Source organism: Zosterops lateralis (assembly GCF_965231275.1).
Source record: "Zosterops lateralis genome assembly, chromosome: 3".
Taxonomy (NCBI): domain Eukaryota; kingdom Metazoa; phylum Chordata; class Aves; order Passeriformes; family Zosteropidae; genus Zosterops; species Zosterops lateralis.
In genome coordinates, this window is record NC_139764.1 from 35,625,237 (window position 1) to 35,646,014 (window position 20,778).

General features: G+C 37.9%; 1 protein-coding gene across 1 annotated transcript in view; it reads left to right on the top strand.

The window, feature by feature from the left end:
• Nucleotides 1–20,778, top strand: part of BIRC6 (baculoviral IAP repeat containing 6) — a gene marked incomplete at its 5' end in the record, with an annotated part of 172,856 nt that overhangs the window by 2,473 nt on the left and 149,605 nt on the right. Inside the window, 6 exons of the mRNA XM_083856975.1 lie at nt 12,845–13,026; nt 15,376–15,513; nt 15,898–16,091; nt 17,718–17,829; nt 19,251–19,333; nt 20,459–20,681. Of these exons, the coding sequence (XP_083713101.1) occupies nt 12,845–13,026; nt 15,376–15,513; nt 15,898–16,091; nt 17,718–17,829; nt 19,251–19,333; nt 20,459–20,681 (932 nt within the window). The remainder of the gene's footprint in view (nt 1–12,844; nt 13,027–15,375; nt 15,514–15,897; nt 16,092–17,717; nt 17,830–19,250; nt 19,334–20,458; nt 20,682–20,778) is intronic.

Consider the following 20,778-nt stretch of genomic DNA (forward strand, 5'->3'; position numbering starts at 1 on the left):
TCCTTGGTAATTGAGGCTGCAGGTCTTCTGCCTTGCCAAAAGATCTGTGTTGGACAGAAACGCTGTTGCTTGTTACCCAAAGAAAAACAAAGCCTGCAGACCTCTTTCTAGAAAGCAGAGTGAGGAAAAGATTCTCCTGTCAAGGATAGGGAGGAAAAGAAACACCACCAAGCCTCAGTGTGTTTTGTATTTGCAGTCACAGTTCACTGCGGAAATATATATTAAGCTTTGAGCTCATTCTCTGTGAAAAGATTGAACCTGTGGAATGCTGAATGTGGTAAAGCAGTGGAGGCTGCCTTCATTAGAATAGAAATGCAGATTGCTCTTTGGTGTGTAAAAGAGCGAGGCAGAAGATTCACAGCCAGAAGACAGTTCAGTTATAGATCAGGTCCAGACATTGGGATGTGGTCTGTGTGCTTTGGTTCCTCATGTGAACTTCATTGATCTAATCCATGTGGTGATCCAGGGATTGTTCTTCTGAGCCCAGTCTGTAGGAATTCAGTGTGGATTGTTATACCATGTTGAATCTTCAGTAGCTCTGTCTCTTGAAAGTGTGTAATCATCTTTAATCTGTTTCCAGTATGAGCCCTGTAAGGCTGTTCAGGAGGGCCAGGTGATCATTTCCAACAGCCCAGAGCATGGTAGTGCATAAAAGTAGAGGGGAAATCAGGTAACACTGACATTAAGCTTTGTCTTACCTGGTCACAAGGTTGTCCCTTTTATTCTGTCAAGACTGTTGCATGCACACTGAGCATTCGGAGAACCAGACTAGGAGTGCAAGGAAAATTCTTGTGATTTCTGGATGTTCTGCGTTTGTTTATTCACTTGTAGTGGTTAGTCAGGACTGGTTTTGAATCTGTCACGCAAGTCTATCAAGTACTTTGTTTTCCCTCTTAGACATTTAAATATTTCTGTGGTTTCAGTTTCAAGTTGAACACTGGTAGCCAAAAAAGCATAAATGAGCAATCTTCAAATACAGCACTAAAGATGAGCCTTTTCCTCAGCCTCAAAAGAAGCAAACCAAACCAGCAAGACAAAAAAACCCTGAAGAATCTAAACAAACTTCCAGATTAGTCTTGAGTGACTCTCTTAGGTTCATAAAGGTGTTTGATTTATCACTCCCTTCTATTTACAAATAAAGTAAGAAAACTGCCTGAACTGGGAGAGTTCTCTATAACTCCCAGGGAAGCTTGGGCAGGATTCAAATAAGAATTTAAAATGTACCATCAGATGGACAGTGACCATCTTGAAAGTTCCAGTAGGTATTTGTAGATTAATTTGATGTAGCAGTAACTCCAGAGCCTTGTTTGCTAAAATACACAGTGTTTTGTAGCTGAGGCCTTCTAAATTACTCTAGAGGCCCTAACAGGAATCAAAAAATAGACTTATGAATCTGTACAGGGAAGGATCCGTTCATGGTACATATATACCAGTTCCTGCAGGGGAAACAGAGCTTCTGCATTATCATCAGAGGCCCTCAAGGGCTGTTCCTCCATCAGAGGAATTTAGAAGTAAATAGATCCCAGCCCAGGAGGTTCACCTGTGCCAGCAAGTTCAACTCCATTACCTGTCAGAGTTCTCTTTTGGGAAGTCTTGTTTTTCTTCAGCTGTCTAACTTTAAATTATGGTGCCTTGGAAATTTCTCAAGAGATACCCAGCTCTATTTCTTTCTGATTCTTTTCCATGTGATGCAGAAGGCAAAACAACAGGAAAAGATTCTTTCATGTAACTTGGAAGTTTAGTATATAGAGGGAATTTACGCTTACAATAACCTTTAGGAAGAAACTGTTGGGATACTCTGTCATCCAATTCTACACTTGATTTATTTGAAGACACCATCAACAGTTTGAACTGTTTGAAGTTCACTGGTAATACTGCTCAAGTTCTTCATCCCTCAAGATCTGGGCAAGTTTCTTCCATCTTTTTGTTTCTTGTGTTCTTTTGTTCCATTATGAAACAAAGATAATAATAATAATAATAATAATAATAATAATAATAATAATAATAATAATAATGCCCCTTGCTCTTAACATAGAATTTCTCATCACATAGGGAATATTGTCAAATCTGATTGTTACAGCCCATCCTGCATTTGAGCATTCTTGAGTGACTGCTAATCTGGGTGAAATACTTTTTAAAGACATCATTTCATTTATTTATGTGATCTTAAGATCATTCATGAGGTGGCTTAAGCATTTGAGAAAACAAGATAGGAGAACTGTTAGGTTTGAGTTCAGTGTTTAAAACTGGCAAAGGCTCTAGACTGCTGTGAGCTCCATTTGTCTGCTGGCTTAATCAGAGTATGCCAGGAATCCCTTCTTTCTTACCAAGCATCTTGCCAGGCTGTTAATTGATACTTCCAGGCTCTGTTGAAGCACATCTGGATTATCTTCTGCAGAAGCTACAATAGAGTAAAATTAGAGATTTTTATCTTATCACATAGTTTTGAAGGGATGTTTGCATGTCCATGTTTCATGCAGGGATTTGGAAGTTACAACAGGCAGCAATGCAGGCATGTGTTATATTGCCAGGCATGATCACACAACATTTTTTCATTTTATTGACAGATCACTCATATCTGGACTGATGGATTCATGGCTGTCACTGCAACAGCAGTGCCATATTGTTACAGGTTGCAGAATGCTTTTATGTCAGATAATCAGAAATTTCCTGGATCTCTGCATATGGACTTTGAAAAAGGTCTTCTGCAGGAAGATGAATCCTGAAATGCTTCTTAGTGACCTGAAGAGGAAACATTGTGCTGAGATTTGTGTCAGGGATTTGAACTTTGACTTCCTGCCCTAATTGTCTTACAGGTAGTTAAGACATTTCTCATCGATATGAAGGTTTCTCAGGGAAAAACTGACTTTCACTTCAGTGCTGATTATTACCCAGCTTTGGTAAAGACAGCTTTTAATATGCCTATTGATAAACGGAAGAAAGCAGGTGTATCTCTGCTGGACTTGAAGTAATGAGAACATGGAGAAGGCTTTTACTGATTGCCCAGCCTAGTGATCATTCAAAGCCTGATCTCTGGCTATTCTGAACGTCCTGGTGATGAGTGGTTTGGATGTAGCATGTACTCTTACCCTGTAGTTGGTCCTTTCTGGCAGCCCACCCTAATGTTGGCTGGCCCAGTAGAACCACTTTCTCAGTCTTTAGTTACATTGTTTATAACTATGTTTTTGTGGTTGCTGTTGCACTGGTATCCATAACTTAAGTGAAATAGAACATCTGAAGTTTTATAAGACAGACAATAAGAAAAATCTGTCATAGATGATGATTCACCTTAATTCTGTTTTAATAATGATTAGGCCTGACTTTTTTTGGTATGATGTTGATTCTATTATTTCAGGTTTTCTTTCCAAGTTACTTTGTTACTTGGAAACAAAGCTCTCCATCCTTGCTTTTACAAGCATTCTTTAATTTGCCCTGAACAGTATGACATATTTCAAAAATGTTTCTTGGGCCGCCTTGAAGATGGAGATGAGAGGCTTGCAATCATGGGGACCCATGGACAACGTTTGAGTTTATCAGACTGTCCCAGGTCATGTTGTGAGAGCTTGTTGCATGTTGTCTGTTCCAGTGGGATTGGTAACTTTTCACAATTTTTTAAAAATTTGTAAATAATAATGTATACACGGGTCAGTTCACTTTCCTGATGGTTCTTAAGTGATGCCACAGTATTGCTTTCTGCTGTTAGACAGCTGTCCTTTAAATAGTTAGTGCTCTCTTAATTGCACTGACTGCTTGCAGTCACCAGATGAGAGCTTGTCCCTGAGCAGAAGTTTCAAGCAATAACAGCTATAAGGCCTGAATTCTTTCATTTGTGAGATACAGATGAATGCTAACACTTGCAAGTCCTTTGCTGCCTTGTCTTTGGGAAGAGTATCAAGATTTGTTAAGGATCTAGTGAAAAGGAAGACAGGAAGTCTGCACAACATTTATTTTGAAGATTCCTGTGCATGTTGGGGTAAGAGCACTCCCCAGATAAGGATGATAGTCAGCAAACATTGTGCATAAGTTTAAAAGTGTAGAATTATAGAAATAATAACTTACCTGTCAAATCAATATAAACACTATCATGTTTAAAATTTTCTTGAGCTATTTGTTAGGGCCATTCAGTGAGTATTGACAGCTTTTAAATGTGCAGCTTAAGAGGGAATTTCAAGTTGTCTTGAAAATTAGTAGCATTAGTGAAAACATATCCAATCACAAGTGCTGGTTCATGAAGGCTCACAGAGCATCCAGTCTGTCAGCAGTTCTTCAGTCCCCTGAACAGTCTGGGGAGGGAAAGCTGTTTGATCCACTGCACTTCCCTGATCTGCCTGAGCATGATGCACTCAGGATCTCATCGCTGCGTTTGGCAGCTATAGGAGAACACTTGGTAAACTCTTCTTTACTGGGCAACAGAGATTTGTGAAAAACTCCATATTGAAAGGAAGAGCTGGGAGGGTGAAGGGTGGCACTGAGAACTATGATGGAGTGCCTGAATGACAGTGGGGAAAGGATTAGTAAAGTAAGAAGCTGGGAAGATGGCACTGAAGACTGGAAATATTTGTGTTTAATTGGAGAATAAGAAGGCAGTGTGGTTAATGTGAAGAAATAGTCAGGTAGGCTTAGTTGACCTGTCTTCTGCAGGATCCTAGGTTTGTGTTGTGATGTAGATGATACACTGCTTGTTAAACTTTTTTTAGTAGTGGATTTTTCCTGTTTCTTTTGTGAGTCAGAAGTCACAAGACCAGCATTTTTCAATAAATAATCTCAGATTCCCTCCTCATGCCATAATGAGAAAGGAAAAGTCCTTATTCTGAATCTGTTAAGGAACTGGCTTCCCAATACTTCCAGAAGGCGCCTGGCAAGGCCAGGCTTAAGGTAGTTTTTCTGAATGTAGTGACAGAACTCAGGTTTAACTTGGGTGATCACCATGTTCAAATATTCTTATGCTGCAAATAAATGTTTAAAATGTATAATGCATTTTAGTTCTGCCACCTTCGCTGAAGAATTTGAAAAGGCATCCTAAAGGAAAGTTTCATTTTTAGATATAACTTAAATGGGCATGAATCTAGTCTGTTCTACTTTCCTGTGTAGAAGTAGTTATTAGAAGAATATCAGAATGCATTTAATAAACTTGAAATACTCATAAGAATTTAGTGGTGTTGTAGCCTGCTGTACTGAGGTCTGAACTAACTCATAATGCCAGAATGAGATCTTGGAGTTTTGCTAGGAATATGAAATACCAGCTGAATGCTCAGTTGTTACCGTATAAGCAAATGCCAGAGAAGTTGTCAAGAACTTCTCTGATGATATGTCCTTTTCCAATGTCTGTATGTGCCATATTTGCATCTCAAGAAGAGTGTAACAGAACTAGGAACTTAAGGTGTGGAATGGTTTATGTATGTGAAACAGTATTCAGTCTGACAAAGATGATGGGGATGATTTAGAATGGGGAGTAAAGAGAGTGAGAGCATGTGAAAAAAGAAAATTGGGAGTTGATTATTCAAGTACAGGAGCTGAGGGCATCAAAAGAAGCAACTGTGAGAAATAGTAAAATATGGAGCTCCTGGCTACAGGGCATTGTGGATGCTGTATGTTTGTGGAATTACAACAGTGTTGGACAAAGTGATAGAGGAAAAACCTGTCAAAGGTCATTATAATAATCAAAATCCCTTTTGGGGCAGAAGGTCCCTAAGCACAAATTGGCTGGGGCTGAGAGTGTTACAGGGAAGAACCATTGTGTAGATTACCTTTCTTAAATTTTTCACTAACCACTTGGTTTAGACCGCTGTCTTGGGTAAAATGTGAGGTTATGAACATTTTCCTCTGATCCACTATGCTGCTTCTCTGGTCAGTACTTTTCCTTAAAGTAATATCCAAAAGAGAAAGGTGGTAGCTCAGCAGTCTGAAACAGCTTTTGAGCTCCTGCTGTAGTAGTGGAAGACTGCTGTTAGTTTTTCTCCTAAACCTTTTTTTCTGCAGACTAGACAAGCCCAGTTATCTTAGTCTTTCCCCATGTGTTGTATACTCCAGCCCTCTAAATTCTTAGTACCCCCTTCGTGAGGCTGTCACGTAAGTGCTGATGTCTCAGATGGAGGAGCAAAGATGGAACTGATTATTCTGGATGTGGGCTTATTGCTAATTAGAGGAGACTGACCTTCTCCCATGGTCCCCTGTATGGTAACAGTTTGTTGCAGAGGATGCATTGCTGTCCCTTGTTCAGCCTGTCCATCAGAATGCCAAGCTCTTTCTGTTGGCTTGCAACCCAGACAGTTGGTCCCCAGCTTCTCTATGTATGAGGTGTATCCCAGTGGGGTGTAAGACCTTGCATTTGTCTTCACTGAACATCATGAGATTTGTCAAGCCATTCCTCTGTCTGAGGTCCTGGTAAAGGCAGCCCTGCCATTTAATGCATCTGTTGCCCTCAGTCATCTCCTATTGGTGTCTTCCACAGTCTAAATAAAGGTGCAGCATGTCCCTCCATCCAAGCCCTTGATGAAGGTAGTGAGCTACAGATCAGGCTTTGTTGAATGCCACTCCTAACTGGCTGCCAGCTAGGTGTTGTATCCTTAAGGACTAACTTTGCACAGGACAGTGTAGCCAGTTTTTCACTTGCCTTATAACCCACCCATCTGCTTTTGAGAACTTGGTGCTTCTCCCAGCATGATGTCTTGGAATCTCCTTCCAATATTGGAGCTTGGAAGGGTGAGAAGCTAAACCATTTCCTGCCAGTCTTGGGAGTTCAAAAAGTGCCAAATGTGGAGATGTTTTCTCCTGTTGCAGAGACTGCAGGATACATAATGGGTGAACTCAGATGCCACTTTAGGGACCAAAAGAGGAACTGGTAGTAAAATTTCATCTGGCAAAGTTTCTTTGTTGTGAAATGCTGTGATGGGACTAGCACTTGAAGAACGGGAACTTCCTGTTACTGAGCTGTGAAGTGTTCCTTGCCTGTGTCTGGTTGTGGGTGGAAGCTGTGTAATCTGTCTGTCTTCACTCTTTGAAAGAAAACTTTCCTGAAATTTTTCCATCGTTTTTCACTTTAAGAAAAATTTCGAAGAAGAATGTGCCCTTTGTGAGGTGTTTGCAGAATTGCAGAAGAATTACATTCTCACACTTTACTGGGGCTTGGAGAAGGGATTCTAGAGTACCTTGTGAAATCTTTCCTAATTTGTTCTTGGGATAACGGTGTAAAGCTCTGTGAGCGGTTGTGTTCTGTACATACAAGTGATGCCAGTGATGTCAGATACAGGGAGATCTGAAACCACACGAGGAGCACAGGCACAGGGAGCTCAGCAGCATTCTCCTGCTGATTCACTCTCATTTTGAGTCTGTACCGTGGGAGAGGACTCCATGCCTGCAGAGCGAGTGAGATGTGAGCTGTCTTATCTCAGAGGGGTTTTGTTTATGTTCTGAAACCTTTTAAGTGTTAGTGTTAGCTTCTCTTAGTAGTTCCTTGAGCAGACACATCTAGTTAATATTCAAGTGGCAGTCTCCAGTGCTTTAGCCCAGATAACACATCTTCCTATTAATAAAGATTATTAAAACCAGCTATCATATAATGAAACTGATACTGAAGCAATGCTGTCCTGCTTGTTGCTAAAGGAAAAGATAAACTTTAGATCATGTGTCTTGGTTTTTATTAACTAAATCCAGATTTTGCAAATAAGTGAGTTTGAAGGCACTTTGTGATGCAAATCTGGGTATTTATCTCCTTCAGCATTCTTGCTGTTTGAGGAACATTTTACTTTTCTTTGCTGCTTCAGCTCTAGTGTGTTTTTTCTTTATTAAATCATTTTGGACAGCTCTTCCAGCTGATTTAGCAGATGAAGATATGCGTGTATATAGTGAAATTTAAAAGAGAAAATGTTGCTTTTTTATACCTGGTTTAAGCCATTTACATAATATGTCTAAAATAGGAACTTGAACTTGTGTTCATCTGATAGCTTCCTTTCTATCCTTCCTGAAGTTTGAGAATATTTCTGTTTTGGGGAAAGGAGGGGCTCATGGAGTGTCTTTGTTATGACAGCAGACTGCTTTGGTGGATAATGTTTAGTGCAAATAAGGGACTGGGCCTGGACCTGGACCTGGATCTGGAAGATAAAACTACACTGCTCAAGTATCCACAGGGGATGTACATGAGGAAGAGAAGAGGAGGAGCAAGGGAGAAACTGATAAATTCAGTAATTATGAGCAGTCATGGCCTGATTGGCCAGGCGTTAGGCATCTTCTTGTTATGGTGTTCCCAACTGTTCACAACCACCATGTCTTTGTTTCATTTGGGAGCCACTGGTGTGAAATAATTTGGAGACAACTTTATTTTTAGACCAGACTTGCAGTGATTTGCTCTTTATCCCTTTTGTGTGAACTCACTGCAGCTCATCCATAGATAGGCTTTTCTGTAGTACTAGTTCAAAATAGATTCCTGCAAATATAGCAAATTCAGACAGCAAGTTGAACTTTAAGGGAGGATTTATTTATTTATTTATTTATTTATTTTGCGGTGGGTTTTTTTGTTTTGTTTTTTTTGTATTGCAGAACTTCCTCAAACTGCAAGAGTTCTGCTGTGCTTGCCTTGGCAGATGTGTTGCTTAGCTAGCATGTAATTAGGTGTTATACTTGCTAACTTTCAGTAGGTTTTATGATTGCATGAAGTGGTAATAATAAGAAAGGCACTTGCCTTGTAACAAATGAGGACAACTGATAGGTAAGGGTTTTTTTAATCCCAGGTACATGTGAAAAATGTGTGAGAAGTAGCTGAGTGAGGTTCTAGCAGGAAGTGGTTTTGTTTCAAATGGAAAGGATAGTTTTGCTGTTCACTACCCTGGCCTTTTCTTGAGTTTTGGATTCTCTTTAAGTAACTTGATGCTCAGATCTTATGGTACAAAATTAATGGAATAGATAGGGCTTTTGATTTTTTGAAACTACATTTGTTTTTCCCATACTTGCAGTATTTTGAAATGAGTGCTGAGATATTGTTTGGATATTTAAATTGAAAATGCAGAAACTGGTATTGATGCACATGATGTATTTGTTCTACTGGGCTGATGGGATTTCTGTTTCTCCAAAAATATTACTTTAATTCTTAATTTAAGGACCTAGTGACATTCATAGATGAAAGTTATGAATGTTCCTTTAGATATTTGCTTGGGCTTGAGTCTTAGCATTATGGAATTAGTGCTATGATGCATGTGTTTACCACTCACTTTATAGCTGCAGGTAAGTGTTGGTTTACTGTAATATAGAAAATATTGGAGGGGCTTTTTTTGCTCTGTATTGGGAGCTTCTCGTCAAGAGAATTACTGACTTTGATATGTTTTAGTACCATTCCTGGCTAGCAGTTTTCTAGGTGAATTAACTTTTCTCAATATCACAAAAGATAAAGGTGTTATTGCCGGCATTAATCTATGTCTCTTCATGATGGTGGCTAAGCATATGCAGATGACAACCACTTCTCTTAAGCTCTGTAGCTTTGAGGCTAAATCTGTCTTTAGCAGAGAGAATGGAGACAAACTTTTTCATTGTTCCACTTCTTGAAATGTAAGGCTGATTCTCTAATTGGTTTGGTTAATCTTAATGCCCCCAGGCAAGGGGGCATGACAGATGCTGCTTAGACTTATGAATTCTCCAAACAAGTTTGTTTTCTATAATACTCTCATAGGTCAGATTTCAATCACAGGAAATTGCTGGTCTCTGTTCTCTATTGTTTGAAACAAAGAAGGTGGAGGTGAAATGTTCCTTTTCTCGGGTTCTTAATTTCTGCAATCTGATGTTTGTTTGATTTGAAGTTTTTAGGTTGCTAATTCTAATGTTGTGATAGATGACATACCAGAGTGTAATATGATATTGGATATGCACTTCCAGCATGCTAGCAGCCTGCCAGGTTTCCTTGTAGGAACTGACAAAAGGTTTAATGACTTCTTTGTGAATTGTTTTGTTTTTAATCCTAGGCAGATAGGCTGGAGATACTGGGAGAAGCTATGATTCACTTGTGCCAGGACTGAAAAGCAAAATCATTAGAAACTTTATTTGACTGCTTTTTCTCCTACTACCCAAAATAAATTACAGCTAAAGCAATTTGGGCTAAAATGAGAGTAACAGTTGAGTTTTAATGAAGTAGCTTAAGTAATTTAATGGTTTTACGTGAAACTTTTTAGCTGTAGTTTGTGACACGGGTCACTATTGCCAGTAAACTTAGGCTGGACAAGCAGGACATAATGTTAGAGGGGCACCAGTGTGTTTTTCGAAGGATATTGGCAGAGTCCTTTAGCACATTGAAGAATATTGATCCTGAGTTGGAAAGGACGCTTCTGACAATGCTTTAGGATGATTTAACTTTTCTAGGCATTAACTTCTAGGTTACTACATCTGTAGTGGTGACTTCTATATTCTTTGGTTTTCTGGTTCTCAGTCTATTATTATATGGTCAGCCATATGTAGACTGTGTTATAGCATATGACTAGTATTAAAATAATCATGAAATGTGTTTTGTGAACTTTTAGAATTAAACTCCTATTTGTAAAAAAAGCTTCTCTGCAACTCCGAGACTTTTCAGTGTAAACTAGTCAGTTACAGAATGTGTTTCTCCGGGTTTAGGAAAAATATTAAATATTGGTCAAATAATTTCCTTGAAGCTCCATCAACTTTGGCTAAGGGAGCCTGTTTTGTTTTTATGTGCTTCAAATAAAATAAAAACAGCAACTGTAAATAACTTTCTGGGGATACTTTGGCCAGTCTTGCTGTTCAATACAACTAACCAGAATACTAGCCAGAACAGGGAAAATCACGGCTGGTGGGCAATACATTTCTTCTTCTGTGGTTATAATTTCTTATTTTATTTTGCAATGGAGCAGAAATACTGTGTTACCCGCCTCGTTAGTAATCTTCATTGGCTTCTAAAGATTTGCACCATTTACTCAGAGGATATCAGCTGTTTGCTTTAGACATGAGATTTCATTAACATCACTACAGAATTGATAAAATAAGAATGATCTTAGCTTGGAAAGCCACAATGACTGGAGCTCCTGCAGACTGCTGAACTCCCAGGCACGGGGCATGAGCGCACTCCTGTGCTTGACAGGAGATAAGGAATGTGCAAAAGAAAGTGTTTGTGGTGTTGGCACCTGCCAGAAAGGGTGAGCTGCTTTTCCCATTTTCTCTGCAAGCAGGGAGGAGAAGAGAAGTGATGTGTTAAAGAAAGTGTCCTGTAGTCATCCATCCTTTGGATCACTCTGAATAGTCTGCAGACACTATCAGAATCTACTGAGGTTTATAGTTTAGTGCATCAGATACTGTTCAATTTATTTACATAATCGTTTCCAGTACATTGCTGAAACTTATGCTTTTAAAGATCTTAAAACTTGTATTTGAATTTTTGACAAAACTTACTTTCTTGTAGAACGGTTTACTTCCTTGCCTGCAGCTGTGTTGGCTGTAGAAGGTCTTGTGTGAGGAGCTTCAGTGTATTGACAAAAACTCAGTTTGAAATTAGTTGATTTACCATTCAGAGAACCCTTTTATGCTGAGCAAGGACCAAAGACTTTACAACTATCAAGTGATTTCGGACTCTTGAAGTGTTTTTGACTGCTGGATCAATGATTACAATTGCAGTGTACTTAATGCAGGCAAAGGCATGTGTTCTTTGTTTTGTGAGAAATATGAGTCATTGTTTCCAAAATCTTGGTGAGGAGGGCAGCGGACAATTGTTCTTTCCTTGCATTTTCAAAGAGAGGATACCACAAATGTAATGTGGTCAGATTCATGTGCCGTGTATTTCCAGGAGTTTTAATTTCTATATAACTCTATCAAAGCGTGAAGATGACAGAATTATGTAGCTCACCTCACCTGGGTGTTCTACTGTATGCTAGCTACCAAAATGGTGATTTTTTAAATTATTTATGATAAAAACAGTATTCAGTGTCTGAGGAAAGAGGAGAACATGGACAGGACATGATTAATGCAAAATTTAATGACACTCCTGTTCCTATGCAACAGGAAGACATCTATGTGGACAATGTAGGATTTTCAGCTGCCACTGGAGAATGTGTCCATATATTTATAACATACACACAATCTGCTTCTGGAGTGGCAGCTTACTCTGTCTGTGATAGAAGGCAATTTGCCTTCTACGCAGGGAGCATTTTACAGGGATTACATTTAGTTTTGCAGTCCGTCCAGCATTGGACACGAAACAGTGATGAGTAGCATTAAACATTGTAGGGGATAATATCTATTGCCACAGGCTTTCCTTATGTATCTGCTGGCAGTTTTCCCCTGCCTTCACCAAACTTCTCAGGGCTGTTACTGACATTGCATGTGCAGCACTGAGCAGAAATGAACTGTTGTAGTGCCTCAAGGAGCACATGCCACATTGATACCTGCTACATGCTCTACTTAATTTTGAGAAGTTTAACTATTGTTTTGCTTGATGAAGTGGTGTTAATAAGCCTTAATGGTAATTTAGCAATTTTGTCTTAGTGTTCATGCTGGTTTGTACAATTTAGTTCTTACGCTGTCAGCTAGTATTGAGTAAACTAGACATTAAGCTTGAAAACACTAGTTGAGGCTTCCTGGTAGGAGGAGGACTGAAATTAATGGTTTCCACTGAAGGAATAAGATGGTTGTAGTTCTTGATGGGATGTATAGATTTTGGTAATTTGTTTTTTAATGTAGGAAATATAAAAGCTTGGTGCAAATTGTGGTTGCTAAAATGCTGGGTTTTGATCATGTCAAGAAGTAAAGATTTTGCCAAAGTGTTACATTACTTTCCTAAACAGAAATTAGAGGCCTTTTCTATAAAAGCATTTTTCTAATTAGATCTTAATTAAATTTTATCTTTTCTTTATAGCTAAACCAGGTGGACGGGTGAAATGTCAGTATATTTCTGCTGTGGATAAAGTGATCTTTGTGGACGATTATGCAGTAGGATGTAGGAAAGATCTCAATGGCATCCTCCTGTTAGACACAGCTCTGCAAACGCCTGTTTCTAAACAAGATGACGTGGTTCAGCTTGAATTGCCAGTTACAGAGGTAAGGTGTGGAGGGGGGGAGCAAAAAGAGCTATGTAAATAACTCAGAAATACTGAAACCAGACATTTGACTCTGAGTTTCTAGGGTGATACTAACACCATGTAATGGAAAAGTTTCTTAGTTATTAGCTGTCATAGGGCCATGGCTTTTCACAGCTGCGTGTACCTCAAACAAATAAGAGCATGCCTCAAGAACACATGATTTCAGATGAAAGAACTTTTTAGTGACCAGAGATGAGGACTCATTTCCCCATCTTTGTCAGTGCTTGTGTATGAAATTTATATGCACTTCTAGAAGTCGGTCTGGCCTGTTAGGCATCCCTGGTTTGTTGTTGCTATAGGCTTTCAGGAAAGGAAAGATGAAATTAGGTAATATGGTGTTTTGTCATGTGAAGAATTAGAGCTGAAACCTTAAGTTTTCTAGCAAGGTCATCTGGCCTAACAAAAGACTGTTTTCTCTGTAAACCTGGCTTCCCTTTTATGTTTGGATCAGCTATAACACAGTGCTTTGTGGTTTGAGTGTTAGTATTGCTTTAAGAGAAACTAACGTAGACATTTCTGCTTAAAGTGTAATGCTTAGGATTTTGTTGCATTTGTTTATTCTCAGCATTGATGTAAATTATTTATGTGCTTCTGAAGTATTGAATAAGAGGTGCTTACTATGAATCAAGAATGTATGTTATATGTGAAGTTTTTACCTATGTGACTTGAATAGGAGTAACAGCAATAAAATATTTCATAGAGGTCTCTGAAGAGAGCTGTCTGGGTTCCTCACCCTTGCTGCACACTGGCATCACATTAATACCCTTTGTGGGTTACTAAAGAATCTTGGTATATGTGGCTGAGTGTGAAGAAAGTGTCAGAGGTCAGGATTTCCTTTCATAAGGTCTGCTGTGCCAGGTTTGCAGTCTCATGTGGTTCAACACAACCTGTAAGTTTGTGTCAGTTTTTTGGCACAAAGATTCTTTGGTTCTAAAGAATTTACAGACCCTTATTTACAGCACTTCTCTGTAAAGATCCTTCCTGTAGAGAAAGAAATGCGGAGTTCAGTAGGAATAGCTTTGGGAGTTTCATCACCAGATAAGTGAGGAAGGAGACAAAACATTATCAGTCTCAAGTTCTTATATTTAATTTTAAAGAGGTAGTAATTCAGACCTCAGAAAAATTTAGTAAATATTAAGCAAATATCATACAAACGCATTTGTTCACCTCTTTCATCATAGAAAGTTCAAGAACTTTGATCCAAGGAAGGATGTTTAGTGTTTTTTTTGTCTCTCGAACTTTTCTGCAAATTTTTGCACTTAATTTAAGTAGTCTTTTAAGTAGTCTGATCTGCTGGTAGTGCAGTGCTGTTTTAAATTCACCACAGATCACGGAAATTTAGGAACTTCCACAGTCTATGTGTTATTCTTCTGATACAACCTTAGCCAGGGGGCTGGTTTGCCTTATTTCAGTCTTTCTTCCCCTGGACTTCCCAAGGACATAACTAAGGTCTTTTGATCCATTCAGCAGTTTATGGTTGTTTAAAAGACTAACTGCTCATTGTCCTTGGGAAATATTTCCCTGTATTTGCAACTTGAAAGAATTCCTGTAATATTTTTCAGATGTTAACCCACCTAACAGCAGATTTAGAATACTCTGTGCTTGTACATAGAGTATACGTTTAAATCTTACCTGACAGCATGAAGTTAGCAGACAGAGGGATAAGCTGGAAACAGATGAGACTTGGAAGAAAATGTCTATAAATGGATGCTTATAACATTCTTTTGTAGCTGCATTATTTCTGAGTTTTAAGAACTAACTTCTAAACTAGCTTGGGTATTTCTTTGCCTCATTTTTCAGCTTCACTGTATTAGCATTGTACATTAGCATTAAGTAACTTTAATTTTATTGCAGTGTTGTTGTTCTCAGTATTATCTACCTTTTTGAAGGTACAAAGCTACTCAGAAAATGGCAAGACTTTTGTTCTTGCTGTCACTTTTTGTCATTAAAACTGAATGAATCCTATTGAAGAGAAAGCACTGGGCAATAGATGTCTCCTCATTGCTTTCTTTAATAGATCTTCAGTTTTAACTTACATGACTGACTTTTTTAACATTTGGTAATATTGCTCTTGTGGGAATTTGTAGTAATCGCTGTTACCATTGCTGAAGTTTGTCTGTGGGTTGGCCTGTGAAGTAAAATTTGGAACATCATACTCAGAACTGGATCTTTTATGGGAATTATGCTGATATAATACATGATAAAGTAGGATCTGGCAAAGGACATTTCCTTTGAGAGTAATGAAACAGGCATAATTCCACTTGTAGTAATTCAATGTGGATGTTAACTTTGCACATCTGGATTTTAGGCTCAGCAGCTGTTATCTGCTTGCATAGAAAAAGTAGATGTTTCTAGCACAGAGGGATATGATTTGTTCATCACACAACTGAAGGATGGCTTAAAAAATACCTCACATGAAACAGCAGCAAATCATAAAGTTGCAAAGGTAAGAATTTGTCTTTGTACTGTCTACCATGGATTCCCAAGTCTTAATTTGTGTGTCTGCCATTGAAACATACAAAATCCGTGACTCAGTCTGGTGGATTGTGTTTGAAGATAGTGGAATATATTACCTGTTCCTTAGTTTTATGTGTATACTCAGTTTCACTTGGTAAGAGAATGAACAAGATTAGTTTCTTGCTGATGAAGTCAACTAATAAACTCAACTAAGCTTAAAATTTGAAGTTACTGACTTTCTCTGTGTTGCTTTTGTGTGTCTGTTGTTGTGTTTCTTGATATCAAATGTGTTTGGTTTTGGTTTTGACGCTCCTGTGATGTTTGTTGTTTAGATGTTAAAATTTTAAAACGCAGACACTTTTTTCTTACTTAGTGGGCAACGGTTACCTTCCACCTTCCTCATCATGTTTTGAAGTCTGTCGCCAGTGCCATTGTAAATGAACTCAAGAAGATAAATCAAAATATTGCTGCCTTACCTGTAGCGTCCTCTGTGATGGATAGGTTATCTTACCTCTTACCCAGCGCACGGCCAGAGCTTGGCGTGGGACCTGGGCGCTCTGTGGACAGGTATGTTAAGACAAAATAAGTGATGAATTTGACCCCTTAGTTGTATCGTAATAAGCTCTTAGATGACTTTAACTTACTTGCCAAAGAATTAGTCCTAGTCTGTGCTTTGTTGCTCTTACACCTACAGCTAATTAACTGTTTAATGTACGCTGTGCCATACATATTGCTGAATTTAGCAAAGCCTTTACTGACACCACAAGACTGAGTTTCAACTTTAATGCAAATTGAATTTACTTTTCTCTTAATCTCAACATATACTTTTAGAAAAGTAACAGTTGCAGCCTTAAATACATGCTACATTGTATTCGAAGTCAATTGATTTTCTATCTGCAAGAAAGAGTCATGCTTATGTTTTACGGTTTGGGAGTTTAGGAAGTTACCTTTGCAGACCATATATATGCTAGTTCTAAACTCTTTAGTCACCTGCTACATGTTTAGGGTAAGAGAACATTTTACCTCAGATTGCTGGTTCATCTCTTTCTGATCCAAGAGGTAATGTATACACAAGCAAGTAACCCATTATTTTAACCTTCATAAACTGAGACTAGTTAGATTGCTGGTAAATCTTCTAAGTTTATAAATTATTCTTTCTCAAAAGTGTCTGTACAAATACTATTTTCCATGTGTATTTCTTACATCTCAAATAATTTAATTAATTTGATTTCATGTCTTGGCTTTCCCTCCCCAAGCCTTCAGGCCTACCTGTACCTTACCATATTGTATTTTGATTAGAGCTCTCCCAAGATCTGTCTCTTGAGCTGGTATAATGTCACGTTAAGATAGCTCTTATGTGGGTGTTGCTAGAATAGATTACTTCCTTGGCAGGAAATGTTTAATATTTCCATTCTCTTACAAGATAGCAAAAATCTTCTGAAACTGAGAAGCAGAAACAGGAAATAAGGCATCTTTCCATCTAACAGCCCTAGTTCTTGGGAGAATAAAACTCTGTCAAGGGAAAAGAAAAACTGATACTTATTTCTCATGTACTGTTGCAGATGAGGGACATGCACTGAGTGAAGGTGGAAAAGAGAAGAACTTCTTTGCTCTCTGACTGTTGAGTTGCAGAGGGGTTCATATTTTGGGATGTAGTAGTTTAAAATTCACAAGTATTATAGTATGTAATGATGATGACTGGGGGAGTTGTGCCATGTATTCAGTTAAGCCTAAAATATCACTTTAGAGTATTTTTAAACATGCATATTCATATCTGTTTAACTAAGAACCCCACATTTTTACAGTAGTTGTCATGTTAAAAAAGTCCAACTCTCTTGCAGTTTTGTTGGGCTAAATTCTCCGCCCACCTTTGATGCAGAATAGCTTTGGGTATCTGATTTTCTGCAGGTAGATCGAATAGGCTACCTGGAAACTTGTTTTATTAATTCTGCTTTTAAGGTCCACAGGTTGTTGTGTGACTTTTTGTTTTCTACTGGGGATGTACTTTAAGCGCCTGAGTGAGGGAAGTTTGTAACTTTCCTGTAACAGTTAATTATAATTTTATGTGTAAGTTATAGGTAATTATTTGTGCTATTTTTAATGGTTACTAAAGCAGTGAAAGTCTTAAAAATAGTTTGCGTTTTTAATTTTAAGTGGCAATTTTGGATAATGTAGAGTTTTTCACCTTTCCAGGTCTTTGATGTATAGTGAAGCTAACAGACGGGAGACATTCACTTCATGGCCTCATGTGGGTTATCGGTGGGCACAGCCAGATCCTATGGCTCAAGCTGGATTCTATCACCAGGTAAGAGATTTACTTGTTCTTAGTATTTGGTTCCCCAGGTGGGAGGGCATGGGAAAAGAGGTGGTGATGTTTTTAAGTAGAGGGTTTTTTTCTTTATTTAATGGATTTCTTCAGTTATGCATAAACCATAAAAAACTTTGTCATTCAGCTCTTTTTTTTTAAAGTTTCAAGGGGTTTTGGTCCCATGAGTTTCCTGCTTTTTTTGTTTTGGTGTTTGTTTTTTGTGGGTTTTTGTTTTGGTGTTTTTTTTTGTTCGTTTGTTTATTTGTTTTGGTGGGGGGGGTTTTGTGGTTTGTTGTTGGGTTTTGTTTGTTTGTTTGTTTGTTTGTTTTTCGTTTGGGTGGTTTTTTGTTTTTTGTTTTTTTGGTTTTTTGGTTTTTTTGTACAGATCACAGAGAATACTGTTCTGAACTTAAGCATTTAAAACTTTCTGAAGTATCAAATTGATCTGAGTTAACCATAAGTTAAGAAGTTGGTTGTTATGTAGAATCTGTCTTTCTCCTTGTTAGATTGTTGAGTAAATAATCCTTTTTGTGTTGCGAGTAAACCAGAAAGCCGGAAGCTTGGCACTGGAGTTCTCTCACCATACTTTCCTAGTAGAACTTTATTGGATCAAACAGAGGTCCTAGATCACATTAAACTGTTAAGCTTAGTGAATAAATACAACCTCAATGGTTTATTCCACTACTTTTGCTTATTTCCATTTTTCGTTCCTTGAAATTATTCCTGCTTTAAAAAAAATATTTATGAAGTGGATTTGGATAATGATGGGTGCGCAGTGCCTATCATTTGACAGCAGTATTGTCTCTTTTATTCTGTCAGCTGCAAAACATGATAGGTGGATGAAGTTTTTGTATGCTTTCCTAAACTTGTACAGAAGGAGAAAAGCAGGGAATTCGTATGTTGGAATTGTATCTGCGTATTCCTAGGCATGCCTTGAAATGAGGTTTTGAAAATGCTAAATTTTAAGAGAATGGAAATTCTGATTGTTTTTCCTCAGTTACTTCAGCTAGTTACAGCTGTTCTTTGCAGAGGAGTGGTAGAGAATGCTTTATGTCCTAAGAGATTGGTAGGAATATTTTTTAACCCATGTTCATCCAAGCATGTGTTCTGCTGCAGTTCTAAATTTTTTGAATCTTGTGAACTTTTGCCAAAAAATGAGAAAGTCATTTCTGTTCTCTGACTGTGGTTTGCATCTAATGACTTGCATGAATGTTAGTTCTGGATCTCATCTGTGGTAATGTGTAACCTTTTCTTTAATGTGAAATACTGCCACTTTGTAGTATATAATTTGTGGCCTTTTATAGGTTTGATGTGATGCTTTAGTATGTCACTAGGGGGAAAGAACTTGATCACCTACTTAAAAGTGTTTTATAGTACATAGCTATATAAATTTCAAGTGTTTCTTCCTATTTTCATAGCCTGCTTCATCAGGAGATGACAGAGCCATGTGCTTTACCTGTAGTGTGTGCTTGGTGTGCTGGGAGCCTACAGATGAACCTTGGTAAGTTTAATGGTGTGTGAAGTACACAATTTTGTGTTGAAGGGATTAGAAATCTTCAAAGGACAAAAATGAACGTATTTTGATGGTATTTCTGGTAAGTTTAGGACAAGTAATTGACAAGAATGCGTTTCCGAAATGATTCCATGGAACAAATCACAAAAAGATTGGATGTACTATATCAAATTTCTATATAATACTAAAATAAAAAAACATGTAGTTGATTTTACTTCTTAATTCTGATTTGCTATTTCATTTCAAATTGCTCTTTGAGAGTTGTCAGCCAATACTTCTTCGTGGGGATCTAAACTGAATCTTTTATTTGATTGTGACTGGGCTACATCTCTTTTCAGGTTCAAAAACTGCCATGTAGCGCATATTTGCATTTTATATGAAGTTGCAGTATCCATTACTCGTTTCCTGAATCATCTAAAATTGTGCAAAGTGACAGAAATGTGGGACCTTACACTGATTAAAGGGTTCTTAATGCAATTGTTTTTCTTGATTAGTTGGTAATTTATAATCTTTCCTTGAACACATTTGATTCCTGACTTGTTGGAAACTTTTCCTTGTAATATTATCTTCATAGTTTTTGTCTACTCCTTTCACTTATGATTTTCAAGACATTTTGTAGCTGTGTAATTGCTTTTGTCATGTCTCTGCCTTAGTTGTATATCAAGATTAGGTTTTTTCCATGCATCTTGGTCAATGTGACATTCAGGACTGTTTCCAGTTTTGATTTTTTTAATTGTGGATATAGAACTAAAAACAGAACATTGCTTCTAAAGTTACTCATAACATTAGAGTTTTAATGTGCAATAATTTAATCTGAGCTTTTCTTCATGGGAACATGATTGTCTACTGCCCATAGAATAATTTTTTTTTTTTTTTAATGGACTAATTATATTAAGAGCATTGTGTGGATTGATCCATTTGAATGTGAATATGCACTGAGCAATCAGTCTTTAATACAGTCTGCTCTTGAGAATCAGCAGGGAGAGTTGTGTTGGTAACTCTTGTTTGCTTGACTGCAATACAGTTCTGTTTCAGCTTCTAGGGCTTAGCTTGTATATGCTGTATGTAGTAAAAAATCAGTATTCTCTGTGTTTGTTTTTTTTATCTGGAAAGGTCTGAACATGAGAGACATTCCCCCAACTGCCCATTTGTCAAGGGTGAGCACACTCAGAATGTACCTCTTTCAGTCACACTGGCTACAAGTCCGGCACAATTTCCCTGCACAGATGGCACTGACAGAATAACCTGCTTTGGGTCTGGAAGTTGCCCTCATTTTCTAGCTGCTGCAACAAAACGAGGAAAGATCTGCATATGGGATGTTTCCAAACTTATGAAGGTATGCAATATAAACAATCATTTTTCATCAACTGTTTACTGATCAGGCATATCTTGATTCAAAATCAAATACTTCTTCTCTTTTTTGTTGTTATTTC